At 42.7% G+C, this 14,596-nt stretch overlaps 1 protein-coding gene across 7 annotated transcripts in view; it reads left to right on the plus strand.

The window, feature by feature from the left end:
* The window catches only part of vps13d (vacuolar protein sorting 13 homolog D), a 134,988-nt gene that overhangs the window by 12,523 nt on the left and 107,869 nt on the right, over positions 1–14,596 (plus strand). For all 7 annotated transcript variants that reach the window (XM_039801938.1, XM_039801940.1, XM_039801939.1 and 4 more), the window contains exons 5-8: positions 2,493–2,573; positions 3,881–3,997; positions 4,191–4,295; positions 5,068–5,238. In XM_039801938.1, the coding sequence (XP_039657872.1) occupies positions 2,493–2,573; positions 3,881–3,997; positions 4,191–4,295; positions 5,068–5,238 (474 nt within the window). The remainder of the gene's footprint in view (positions 1–2,492; positions 2,574–3,880; positions 3,998–4,190; positions 4,296–5,067; positions 5,239–14,596) is intronic.

A 14,596-nucleotide genomic window follows, 5' to 3' on the forward strand; every position in this document is an offset into this window, starting at 1 on the left:
GAGGCGAAAGAACACAGCCCTGAGGGGATCTGGTGCTGATGGTCTGTGAGTTGGAGACATGTTTCCCCAGCTTGACATGCTGCTTCCTGTCAGACAGGAAGTCAGTGATCCACCTGCAGGTGGAATCAGGCACACCAAGCTGGGAGAGCTTCTCCTGGAGCAGAGCCGGGATGATGGTGTTGAAGGCAGAGCTGAAGTCCAAAAACAGGATCCTGGCGTAGGTTCCTGCAGAGTCCAGGTGCCGGAGGATGTAGTGTAGGGCCAGGTTTACTGCATCGTCTACAGACCTGTTGGCTCTGTAGGCAAACTGCAGGGTGTCCAGGAGGGGGTCGGTGATGGCTTTGAGGTGTGAAAGCACAAGGCGCTCAAAGGACTTCATAACCACAGAGGTCAGGGCGACGGGTCTGAAGTCATTAAGTCCTGTGGTCCTTGGCTTCTTGGGGACAGGGATGATGGTTGAGGTCTTGAAACAGGCTGGCACGTGACATGTGTCCAGTGAGGTGTTAAAAATGTCTGTGAACACTGGAGACAGCTGATCAGCGCAGTGCTTCAAGCTTGATGGGGAGACAGCATCTGGTCCAGCAGCTTTCCTGGGATTCTGTCTCCTAAAGAGTCTGCTGACATCCCTCTCGTGGATGGAGAGAGTCGTCACTGAGGTGGGTAGGGGGGTGGAGGTAGAGACCTTTTAAGGAGGGCATTGGTGGGGGGGCCCAGGACCCTGCTGAGGTGAGGGAGGTGGAGGTGATGCACAGTGGCTGTAGCTGTAGGGAGGTGTCGTGGGGGATGGTATAAGGACTGTCCTTTTGTCTTTCAAATCGACAGTAGAACTCTTTCAGGTTGTTGGCTAGGTGTCTGTCATCGAAGGAGTGGGGGGTTTTAGGCTTATAGTTGGTGATCTGCCTAAGTCCTTTCCAGACAGTCGCAGAGTCGTTAGCTGAGAACTGGTTTTGGAGTTTCTCAGAGTACCGTCGTTTAGCCTCCTTCACCGCCTTGCTAAACTTGTACTTTGACCCTTTAAATCTGTCTTTGTCCCCACTCCTGAACGCGTCTTCCTTAGCCAGCCTTAACCTTCTGAGTTTGGCTGTGAACCAGGGTTTGTCATTGTTGTAACTCACCCTGGTGCTTGATGGAACACAGCAGTCCTCACAGAAGCTGATGTATGACGTCACAGCCTCTGTGTACTCATCCAGACTGTTGGTAGCAGTCCTGAACACATCCCAGTCAGTAGAATCCAAACACGACTGGAGATCCTCCACAGCCTCACTGGTCCACTTCCTTGATGTCCTCACTACAGGTTTGCAGAGCTTTAGTTTCTGCCTGTAGGTGGGGATCAGGTGAACCATGACGGTCAGAGTGTCCGCGTAGCACGGGCACGGGCGCATAAGCATCCCTGACTGTGGTGTAACGGTGATCCAGAATGTTCTCCTCTCTGGTCGGGCATTTAATATGCTGTCTATATTTAGGGAGTTCGTGAGTGAGGTTCCCTTTATTAAAGTCACCGAGGACAATAACTAGGGACTCCGGGTTGGTCCGCTCCACGCACAGAATCTGGTCGGCAAGCATGCGCTGCGCGTCCTGCACGTTGGCATGCGGTGAGATGTAGACACCGAATGAATGACGCAAACTCGCGGGGTGAATAAAAAGGCTTACAGTTTATAATGAAATATTCCAGGTTAGGAGAACAATGCTGCTGGATCACTGTCACGTCGTTGCACCAGCCGCTATTGATGTAGAAACCGATTCCTCCACCTTTAGTTTTGCCGGAGAGGTCGGAGTCTCTGTCCACTCTGTAGAGTTGGAAGCCTGCCAGCTGCAGCGCAGAGTCCGGTATTAATCCACAGAGCCACGTCTCCGTGAAGCACAAAACAGCAGATGAAGAAAAGTCCCTGTTTCTAACCAACAGTAGTTGTAATTCCTCCAGTTTGTTGGGCAGTGAGCGCACGTTAGAGAGGAATATTCCAGGTAATGGTGTGCATAATCCTCGCTGGCGGAGACGCACAAGCACACCGGCCCGTTTCCCTCTCCTCCGGCGTTTCGCTGCATGAGCAAAGGTGAGCGCACCTTTGACCAGAATGTCCAAAATTTCCATTGAAGGGAGAAGAAAAGTGGGAAATAAGTCCGATGGTGTTGTTCTCCTGAAGTTCACGAGCTCTTCACTGGTGAATGAGATACGGGTACCATCGCAAGAAACAAAGTTAAAACACAAAACAAAACAAAACAGACCGCACCAACACACCGTGTCACCATTCTGCGCCGCCATCTTGGATCGAAAGGGTTTACATGTCTGAATTGTCCCACTCAGGAAAACAGACAACCTTACCTAAACCGAATAATGGAATTGAATTATGTAGCTTGGCCTTCTTCACTTACTATATTGTGTATAACTTATATCATTCTCTGCTATCTTGCACTTTTATCTTAAAGGTTCTTTGTAGTTGTAGTAGTTGTTGTGTATATCTTCATATATGATGGTATGTGTTTGGTTCCTGCAGAGTGAGTGTGAACAGAGAGGAGAGTCTTACTGGTCTTCTGTCACTGCCTCGGTGGTCACCAGGATTGTGGAAAACATTGAGGTAAGCCATCTAACATTAGATACCAGAGCTGGGTCTGTTAAGCCCAGTTCATACCAAAGATTTGCGACGAGACAAAACCGTTTCAGAATTTTGCAGAGAAAAGTTTCAACGCTCTGAACCGGCCCGTCTCAGCTCGACTCAAACCAACTGATGGTGTTGCTGCGACTCACCTCGTCAAGTCTTCATAGGCTGGTTTTTGGAACGTAAGGGACGTCACCTGTATCAACAGCCAATAGCGAAGTCAGCTACAAACTGACAAAATACAATGATCTATAATCCATTTTATTTCTGTTACAAACTGGTAACTGGTCGAAATGGCAGAGTTTTGTCGCATTGGTGTGAACTGGCAGGTTTTAGAACGCTGCAGACCGGTGTGTTGCAAGTAGTTGCAGTACCAGTCAAAAGTTTGGACATACCATCTCAATCAGTGGTTTTAATTCATTTGTATTATTTCCTACATTGTAGATTCATATTAAAGACCTCAAAACTATGAAGGAAAACATTTGGAATTATATAGTAAACAAAAAGTTTTAAACAATAACTTGTTAAAAGCTGCATGAATTAAGAATGATGCAGCATTGTTTGTCTCAAACGTGTCTTTACCATGTCATGTGATGAGCTACTTCAGTACCCAACAAACATACATTATTGGGACTACTACAGATATACATTTAATATCTAGATTCACATTATAGACACCACTGCTGACTTTCCCTGTAACTATTTGGCCACAGTTGTGCACATTGACCATACACAGTGCAGCAATGTGTTGACCTGGTCTTTAGCAGTCTGAGTTAGTCAGATCAGTGACTATCTTCCAACATTTGCACTAAAAAGCCTTGTGGGGAAAAAAAACAAACTTGGGAAGACATGCACTTGATTTGGTGCATTCAGACTGCTGAACTTTGGAATACATTTTTGGAGGGATCAAGGACTGGATTTTGTTGCCCATCCCTTACCTGGGAAGTCCATTATGAAGGGATCCTTTAATGGCCAGTATGTACACCATGGATCAAATGTGTTTCTATGTCCATATGGGCATCTGACTATTGTTTTAAGATTAAGCTATGTGTACCGGTGTACCTAATAAACTGGCAACTGAGTGTTTGTGATACAATTATACACAACTCAGGCAAGATTTGAACCTATATAAACACTCTGAAGAACAATACCTGAAGAAGTAAAAAGCTTCCAGATGTCAGGACAGTAAACTTTCACGCTGCTTTCCTGACACTGCAGTCGGCCAAATGAATCATGTAGTTGTTATTGTTGAGCAACAGACTGACTTTGATTTGGTTTGTGTATAGCTGAAGATCCAAGATGTGCATCTTAGATTTGAGGATGACGTGTCTAACCCAGAGAAACCCTCTTCCTTTGGGGTTTGCATCAACAACTTTTCTGCTCAGAACCCCTCCAAAGAGACGGTTAGTGTTCACTCAAAGCGTGTGAAATCACACTTAATTACTTTTCATTTAAGCTTTTTCGTGGATAGGAAGAATTTAAAGATTCTTCAAGTGATATCTTAGTATGTTATACTGTTTATCGTTATTATCTTTATATTGTGCTTGATTCAGGACTAGCACAGGTCTTTGCATGAGATTTTATTTGTATTTTCAGGTCCAGAAGCTCCTCCGACAAAAGCAGCTAGAGATAGAAGACTTCAGCGTCTACTGGGACACAGAATGTGAAATGCTGGGAAAGCTGCCCACAAATCAGATCCAGGTTAGGACAGTTAAGAGTATGAGAGCTCAGTTCTGAACTTTATTTGAGTTTTCCATTTCACTTTTTGGCTTTTGCTTTTTATAGCTGAGCAGTCTGAACCGTACAATAGAGCCCTTCCTGTTACTGCACACAGCACGGCATACAGCATTGAATGAAAGGGATTTATTGTTTGTATCTAGGGTTAGAACAGGCATGTTGTACTTCCAGGTGTTGTAAAGTGAAAGACCACTATGGTTTCTGCCACTTTAGATTTAATCCAATAAACAAACTGTCACTACGTCCACGGACCAGAGTTCTGGGACTGCCCTCGTTTGCTCAACAACCGTATGTGTGCCTAAGAACTGAATGTTGAAGTATAGAGAGTTACATTTTCAGTGAGGATCAAATACAGTTTCAGAGCAACTGAATTATATTTCATAATGTTACATTCAGTTTCAAGTTTACTGGATTTCAGTTTGAAACTAATGCATTCAATTAACATTAGGTGATTCAGATTCAGTTAAACAAAACAAATGATTCAGTTTTAAATGACATATTTATGCCCATAGGCATCCTCCTGTCTGAAGGAAATACATTTACCCACAAGACTAAAAACACTCTAATAAAGTCATAATGTTGGTTTAGGTATATTTGATACTTGAATGCCTAAGCATACCTGGTAATGAATAATTTTTACTGAAGGTGGAGCTCTTGTACTTTCAGAGCTGTGGAACCTGCTCTGGAATGATCTCTAGCCCTATATGAATAGTGTGAATGTTTTGTACCTGTGCAGGATGCCATGACCCAGTGTATGCAGAGCCGTGAGCATCAGTACATCTTTGAACCAGTGTGTGCCTCCGTGCTGCTCAGACGAAACACCTCCAAGGAGCCCCTGAGGTCCCGACACACCCCACGCATTGAAGGCCAAGTTCAACTGGAGCCCATGTCCTTACGCCTGTCTCAGGTCTGTACCAACACCTGACAGCCTTCTTTAGTTCAGCTGGAGTCCATGTCCCTACGCCTGTCTCAGGTCTGCACCAACACCTGACAGCCTTCTTTAGTTCAGCTGGAGTCCATGTCCCTACGCCTGTCTCAGGTCTGTACCAACACCTGTCAGCCTTCTTTAGTTCAGCTGGAGTCCATGTCCCTACGCCTGTCTCAGGTCTGCACCAACACCTGACAGCCTTCTTTAGTTCAGCTGGAGTCAATGTCCCTACACCTGTCTCAGGTCTGTACCAACACCTGACAGACTTCTTTAGTTCAGCTGGAGTCCATGTCCCTACGCCTGTCTCAGGTCTGTACCAACACCTGACAGCCTTATTTAGTTCAGCTGGAGTCCATGTCCCTACACCTGTCTCAGGTCTGTACCAACACCTGACAGCCTTCTTTAGTTCATGTCCCTACACCTAATCCAAGGAAAACTGCTAGGCGAGAAAACATAAGGACTCCGGGGAATAAGCCTCCCAGAGCTAAGTTAGTAACAAGCATTTCTGAGGCATGCACACAGATGGCAAGAGAGAAGAGAGAGGAGCTCAGTGTGTCAAAGGAAGTCTCCCGGTAGTCTAAAACTATAACAGCATAACTAAGAGCTTGTGCAAGGGCAAACCTGAGCCAGTTCTATAAGGTTGGTAGATGAATCTGACGACTATGAAGAGAAGCAGACTTCTCCCTCTGACACAGCGCTCTTTAATTTACTCATTCACTCATTCAGTCTGCACCATTTTTGTCATCTGCATGAATAAAAAAACAGGGTTGGTTTATTAACTGTTAGGCAGACTATAAAACGTTTTTCTCTTGAACATGGCTTGTCCTTTGGTCAACGATCCTGTTGATGAAGAAGCTGTATTACTTCACAGGGCGTTAAACATGATATAACAGATGATATTGAGGCCCCGACTAGATGTATTTTCCTTTCCAGATAACCTATTTGATCGCCTATTTGAGCGGTATCATTTTTCCTCACAGTCCATCAGATATATAACCTTATCCGTCCTCATATCACTAGCGTCCACCAGTTTTCACCAGTAATATTATACTTGTGATGAAATATGAAATTATTACACTATATTGGAACTGCATTGACTCGAGCAGCAATTGTCTCCCATGCCAATTCTCGCTCTTTTGCAGCATCAGCCGTGTTGCATTTTTTACGAAATATATGTGTATATATATGTTCAAACTTGCTGTATGTGCGCATGAGTATTTCCAGTTCCAGAGGGTTAAAGTAAGCCGACCGATTTGTTTGTGATTGTTGCCATTGGGGAATCGTAGTATCATGGCTCCATTCATGCTGCCTTTTTATAGTGGTGGTGCACGCGCTTAACTCTGAGTGAACCTACTCTGAGTTGATTGAACCAACTCTAATCAGCTGTTCTGGAACCAAATACTCAGAGTTTCTCTCTCAGGGTAAATCAACTCAGAGTTCAGGGTTAGACTCAGAGTTTGTTAAACCTCCTCCTGAAACGGGCCCCTGCACTTTTAGTGTGTATAGAGCCTAGAGACTTGTAAATGGGTGAATTAAGAGTTTATTTCAACCAAACCAGTGGCGATTCTTGGGCCAGTGGAAAGATGAAGCAATACAGCTTTTGATTGTTTAATTTTATTTATGTCGACTTTGAATGAAGTGTCTTTTACAATGATTAAAGTACTGATTATTTACATGGAGTCTGGTGGGTTTGGTGATGGTGATTTTGGGGCTGCTTTTAGTCACTTAAGCCCTATTCGCACGGGATAAGTATTATCTAGGGACCTCGTGTGAATTATAAATTACCCACCCACGTCTGATTTTCATCTGCCGCATTTGAACGGGATAAGCGAAGCCTGTGATTTTACTCGAATTTACTGACATTAAGCAACAGTAGAAACATGGGTGTGGGTAGCTCTGCTACGTGTGTTTGTGTGTGGTCAGATCTCGAGGACACACACGCACACAATCTCAACCGGGTAGTCAGACATCGTCCGAACTGCGACCTCTCCTTTTTCTTTCTCTCACTTTTTTCTCCGGGTGGTGTCAAGCAGGGTCCGGTTAGATGGATAAAACAAAACATTTCACCAGGTTAAAATCTATTAGCTCAAGCTTTACGCTTGATTTATTTGTAACATTAACCTCTAATTATGAAGTGAGCCCCCTTGCTTGATTGTGCATTATTTTTGATAAGCTATTGCTTGGAGATGTCTTGTCGTTATCTCTAGATGTATAATACAAACATAAAAAATATACTTACCGCATGCTGCTATACATGTCATCCATCGCCATCTAATCATTCTTTTTGTCTTCGCACTTGTGGTGGTTTTCATGTTTCTCTTTCTGCAAATTGTATTTGATTTATAGCGACATGACCCAGCACCCAAAACACTGTCAAAATACTCCAACGCACCCTCCATTCTTCGCGAAAGATGGATAAAAAGGCGCAAAAGAAGGAAATAGGTACCTTGAAAAAACAAAAAAGCCCTGTCAAATCCTGGACAAATCAGAGATGCCGATTCGCACGGGACTAATATTATCACAGGACCTCCGTTTTTGGCAAAATATGGTAGGTCATTTGCGGGGAAATTATTACTTTACAAATTACAGACATGACTGATTCGCACGGGATTAAGATCACAGACAACCTTCACAATTATTACAAATGACTGGAGGTCACCAGGTAATACTTATCCCGTGCGAATAGGGCTTTAGACACCAATTATGAAACACTATTATTTATGCAAATTAGCACATATTTGATTAGGCAATGCCTCATTTGCATAATTAAACATAAAAGTTCAGAAAACTTGTAATACAAAACAGTATTGTTAATGTAAGTAATCAACTGGAGAAGTTTCATGCTGATATCTGTTAGTTAAAATATTTCCCCTATTTGCCTGTAGTGTAACCGATTTTTCAATACTTTCCACCATTTGGAATTCTTCAGACTTTTTATATGTTGCGTAATGCCTGTACTATTAAACTGACCTTTTGAAAACAGCAAACAGCAAAGCTAACGTTATTACTCACTTATGATAAGAAGAGAGAGCCCTTATTAGTTTTCATTCATTTGAAGTCATGGAGGTTTCTGCAGCATTGAAAAGCCTCACCGATGTTAACAAGGCTCTCCATCATTTTTTTATTTGTATTCATTCATATGCTGCCTCCCCCTTTCCCCTCTGCCCCCATCACTCGCTTGCACGAGCGAGCAGCTGGCACTGCCTTTTGCTGATTGGCCGGAATGCACACCTTTCTTTTACCACCAACCACCAAACGGCGCAATCAAGCCAAGGATATAATGGTTAAGGGAAAGAGTTTTATGTTTCTTGCAGAGTCTATATTTGGAACAGTTTTATATTATAATATTAAATAATATGTTAGTTTTCTGACCTGCTGTTTTATTTTGCTGGTAATCCAGACCTCCCTCCATGTTGACCTGTTGGCCTGATGCAGTTTCTTCTGTTGAGCCTTTTTTAAGCTGCTGTCAATGACACTCCACACTAGGGCTGGGCGATAAAACGATAATGATATGTCTCGCGATAGATAGGGCTGTAGCGATACACTAATCTCACGATACGATACACGGTATTCAGCTCACGATACAATATATATCACGATATTCAGCCAACGATACGATTCGATATATTTCGATACACTTACATCATTTTCTGAAAGATTTAAAGGGGACAGAGTGATTTTGGTGACATCTTGTGAGTGTTCCATTTACTTGGATTTAATTAATTGAAATGAAAACATCAATTACACAATATATGTCTCTGACTGGACAGAGGGCTAGATTTATCAAGCCGTTTGCGCCTGTTTCCAGGCGCTAATTGGTCGCAAAGACGGACGTAACCGATGCGGGCTATTTACAAACAGGGCGCACTTGGGTAAAATCGCAGATTGTCTGCCACATGAGCGAGAAGAGACAAGTTGCGCTTTCAATATGCGTTCGTGGGAGGGTCGTGGGGAAAGTGGGAGTTCCACCCAAAAAGGTGGGAGGATAAGCGCAAAGTGCCCCTAATTATATATTCTGTGGTATTTACAAAGACTGTTGGAGCGCGCCTCTATTTTGCGGGGGAAATTCTCCGCCTCTTTAAAGCAGGTCTAAACCAGCCGCAGTCGAGTTTCCTCGTAGACCTTTATGCTGCTGGTGAAATGGCAACAGTGATTTGAGCAAGACGAAGACATAGGCGAGGCTGAAAATATTTTTAACAGAAGAATCACACTTTGTCAGTGAACACAACATCATTTAGCGTTACAGATCAAGCAGCCATGCAATATTAGAGTTACTGGAAGAAATCAAAGATGAAATTGAATCTCCCACTCAGCGTTCACATCCCATTCCAGCAGTTGTTAAACTGCTCGCTACATTACAAATATTGGCATCAGGATCATTTCAAACAGTCATAGCATCAGCAGTGGGAATATCGCAGTCTGCACTCAGCCATATCATAGCACCAGTACAGCTTTGCTACAGCGCAATTTACGGTATATTGGGCGGAGAAAGACGCTGATTGCCTGATGGGTGTCAGGGTTGATAAATACTACGCAAACTGTGGAAGCATAGCGTGCGCTATTACCGAACTCGCATAAACGGACGCAGCGCAAACTGCGCTAGTGTTAGTAAATCAGGCCCAGAGAGTCTACAGCAGGGATCATCAACTACATTTTTTTCAGAATTTTTCTAAGCACTCTGGCGGCCGGACTTTCAAATAAAGAAAATAACATGAATTTATACCTAATACTTTTTTTCTTGTTCAGAATTTTCACTTTCTTACTGAATTAATGCTAATTTCTTTTTTTTTTTTACATGTATTAGTGTGAGCAAACTCCTAAAAAACATGGAAACTCCATAATGATAACTGGCTCTTTAACTAGAAAAAGATCTCAGACTAGGAGGCAGTTCACTGAGGAGTGATGGTTAAAGTCTGTGATTATGGAAACATTATTGTATTATGCAGCATCCTGATTGGTGGCAAATGTTTGCAGAAAGAAAGGCTGTTGTCAGGTAAACATGTCACTGTCAAAGACGCTGAACCGAAAAGTTGACGTGGAAAAGCCAAAAGCCCTGCTTTAATGATGAACGGACTGATAAGCAGGTTATACACTCGTCATGTATGCCTCATTTGCAATGAAACGATGTTGTTGCAAAATAATACAACCAGCATCATCATCATCACTCGAACATAACGATCGCGTCATTCACGTGCATATTAAGTAGCTCCAGATTGTCCGCTTTAGCGGAGAGTTTGGTTTGTTCGGCCAGCAGTGAGGTTTACAAGAATTTGTCAAAATTTCCAGATTCCCGGCAACCTAAGATAAACAGTTAGACTACAAACCGACAGCTTTTGTTTTAGCTTGTTTGTAAAAATTCGCTATTTGCAGAGTAGAGCTGTGTTTGCGTAAAACAGCGCGGTGGACTGAGCAGACTGAAATATCGCTTTCTACATGTTTATGCTGGTCTACACAGGTGAGTGCATTGATAACTTATCTAAACTTATCACTTATGCAATTTTTATCCACATTCCGTCTTTGCACAAGGTGATGATTCTTTCGTCTAAACCTATCCGCTCTTCTTTTTTCAGCTTCAAGTTGCTTCATTAACTTCTCATTTTGCATTCTTAGCTTCCTTAGTTGTTTGTTCACAGATCTTTTTCATACTCTTTTGGGTGTACTTTGGTCTCTGGTGGACATCTCTTTAGGTGACTGTGTTGGTGTGCTACACAAAACAGGCACTGCCACTAGGGCCTCATTGATCTCTTCATGATTGAATGGCTGGTCATGATCCTGATCCTGAGGTGATGGTGGCGTTAGATCAAGGACAGCCTTAGTGGCTTTTTCCCTTGCCCTACATCTCCTCTTGGACTCCATTTTTCTTGTAGCTTTTTCCTTGTTGCTGGTGACACAGACTTCACACTGTGCTGAACAATTTTGCCGCATGCTTTCTTCTCCTGATATCTGTGGGGAAAATTATGAAACCAACCATGACTATTGTGATACGATGAAGCATTAATCACGTCATGAAACTTTTCAATTCTTATGCTAAAATAACTTTTGGTAGCTTGTCAAAATTGCTTTCTGCATCTCTCTCTCAGGATGTTCTCTCTCCTCTGAGGATCTTTATTCAGCCTCTCCCTATACTTCCTGGTCCTTTCCTTGCTTGTCATCTCAGCCTCACGTTCAATGTGGATCTGAAACTAGCCTTAACAAAACAGAGTAGGAAGGTTTGACTTGTGGTGTCCTACAATTCTGAGAGTAACAGAAAAAGGCAAAACTTGAAAAAAGAAAATGCAAACATCACTACTACAATTAGCTACTAAAGGTTGGGAGGGAAGTTAGGAAGGGGATAGGAAGCAGGGAGGTTGGGAGGCGGGAGGAAGTTAGGAGCGAGGGAGGTAAGAAAGGAGGGAAGTTGGAAGGGGGGAGATTGATAGGGAGGGAGGTTGGGAGGTGAGATAGAGGGAGGTTAGGAGGGAGGGAGGTTAGGAGGGAGAGAGTGATGGTTTTGTACCCCTTGATAGAGCCTACATCCACTGGTGTGACAGCCATTTCCACCAGTGTGACGCTGATTTCATGTCACACTATAGGACAGTGCTGTCACACCAGTGGACGTTTTTAAGATCAAGGTCAGTTTGCGGCCTAGCTATGTGAGAGACAGTCTTCAATCCTGACTAACAGTGTTAAGGTTTACATTATTTTCAATAGTCAATCAATATAAATTGATGAAAATTTTCAGATCAATACTTAAATTACGTCACACCAAAGGACTGCATAATGGATCCCATTTCCAACAGTGCACAGAAATAGCAATATTATGAAAATATTTGAGACAGAACTCACCTTGTGTGCAATCCATGTGCTCCAGTGAGGTCTACTGTACTTCCTGGATGAAGAAGGGCCCCTCAGTAATAGGGTGCCCAAATTAATGCCCGTTTTATATCTACAGAATAGCGTCACACCAGGTGGACACCAGTTTTGCGGACAAAATGTAAAGTGTCATAATTATTCTAAATGGGGACCTTAAGACTTACAGTGCCTTGCGAAAGTATTCGGCCCCCTTGAACTTTTCGACCTTTTGCCACATTTCAGGCCTCAAACATAAAGATATAAAACTGTAATTTTTTGTGAAGAATCAACAACAAGTGGGACACAATCATGAAGTGGAACGAAATTTATTGGATATTTCAAACCTTTTAAACAAATAAAAAACTGAAATATTGGGCGGTGCAAAATTATTCAGCCCCCTTAAGTTAATACGTTGTAGCGCCACCTTTTGCTGCGATTACAGCTGTAAGTCGCTTGGGGTATGTCTCTATCAGTTTTGCACATCGAGAGACTGACATTTTTGCCCATTCCTCCTTGCAAAACAGCTCGAGCTCAGTGAGGTTGGATGGAGAGCGTTTGTGAACAGCAGTTTTCAGTTCCTTCCACAGATTCTCGATTGGATTCAGGTCTGGACTTTGACTTGGCCATTCTAACACCTGGATATGTTTATTTGTGAACCATTCCATTGTAGATTTTGCTTTATGTTTTGTATCATTGTCTTGTTGGAAGACAAATCTCCGTCCCAGTCTCAGGTCTTTTGCAGACTCCATCAGGTTTTCTTCCAGAATGGTCCTGTATTTGGCTCCATCCATCTTCCCATCAATTTTAACCATCTTCCCTGTCCCTGCTGAAGAAAAGCAGGCCCAAACCATGATGCTGCCACCACCATGTTTGACAGTGGGGATGGTGTGTTCAGGGTGATGAGCTGTGTTGCTTTTACGCCAAACATAACGTTTTGCCTTGTTGCCAAAAAGTTCGATTTTGGTTTCATCTGACCACAGCACCTTCTTCCACATGTTTGGTGTGTCTCCCAGGTGGCTTTTGGCAAACTTTTAAACGAACACTTTTATGGATATCTTTAAGAAATGGCTTTCTTCTTGCCACTCTTCCATAAAGGCCAGATTTGTGCAGTATGCGACTGATTGTTGTCCTATGGACAGAGTCTCCCACCTCAGCTGTAGATCTCCGCGAGTTCATCCAGAGTGATCATGGGCCTCTTGGCTGCATCTCTGATCAGTCTTCTCATTGTATGAGCTGAAAGTTTAGAGGGACGGCCGGGTCTTCGTAGATTTGTAGTGGTCTGATACTCCTTCCATTTCAATATTATCGCTTGCACAGTGCTCCTTGGGATGTTTAAAGCTTGGGAAATCTTTTTGTATCCATATCCGGCTTTAAACTTCTCCACAACAGTTTCGGACCTGCCTGGTGTGTTCCTTGTTCTTCATGATGCTCTCCGCGCTTTACACGGACCTCTGAGACTATCACAGAGCAGGTGCATTTATACGGAGACTTGATTACACACAGCTGGATTCTATTTATCATCATTAGTCATTTAGGTCAACATTGGATCATTCAGAGATCCTCACTGAACTTCTGAGAGAGTTTGCTGCACTGAAAGTAAAGGGGCTGAATAATTTTGCACGCCACTTTTTCAGTTTTTTATTTGTTAAAAAAGTTTGAAATAGCCAATGAATTTCGTTCCACTTCATAATTGGGACCCACTTGTTGTTGATTCTTCACAAAAAATTACAGTTTTATATCTTTATGTTTGAGGCCTGAAATGTGGCAAAAGGTCGAAACGTTCAAGGGGGCCGAATACTTTCGCAAGGCACTGTATAACCTTTAGTTTCATTAAGTTAACACTACTATAACATCTATTCAAGTACTTTAATGTATTTAGACTTATGTTTCATTTAATTCAAGTAGTTTTAAGATAAGCAACGCTACCCCGGACAGTCACGCCAGTGGACAAATGTCATGTTTAAAACAAAATATTTACATATTTGAATTATAATGCTCATTAATTACAGATGTATTAGTTCTGGAAGATTAAACTGTATATAAAAACAGATATTTTAATGAAATATTATAAATTTTTATTTATATTTGTCACCATGAACACAAAAATGGAGCTTCACGTCAACCACCCAAGTATTGACTTTCTACTCACGAAGGTTTAATTGTAGCCTATTTACAGAAAAGAGACCAGCGTGAGTTCATCTGCCCCAGCGGCCGTTGGTAACTCTGTATCGTTCCCAGTCAGGTGCTGCGTGTTTTAACCTTTAACGCACACACATCTCGGCTCAGCTGTGTGTGTGTTTTAACGTAGACACATCTCGGCTCAGCAGTGTGTGTGGAGCTCGGGCATCACTGTACAGAATCCCGGCATGTGAATAGAGATGTAAATACAGGGGGCTGGGTTTTTGCTCTAAATGCTTGAAATGATAACTAACAGAACGCATTTTTTCCTCTTTACATTTTGTGAATTCATGATTATTCTGTGGGCCAGACTAAAATCTTTGGCGGC

Source organism: Perca fluviatilis, chromosome 5 (assembly GCF_010015445.1).
Source record: "Perca fluviatilis chromosome 5, GENO_Pfluv_1.0, whole genome shotgun sequence".
Classification (NCBI taxonomy): Eukaryota; Metazoa; Chordata; class Actinopteri; order Perciformes; family Percidae; genus Perca; species Perca fluviatilis.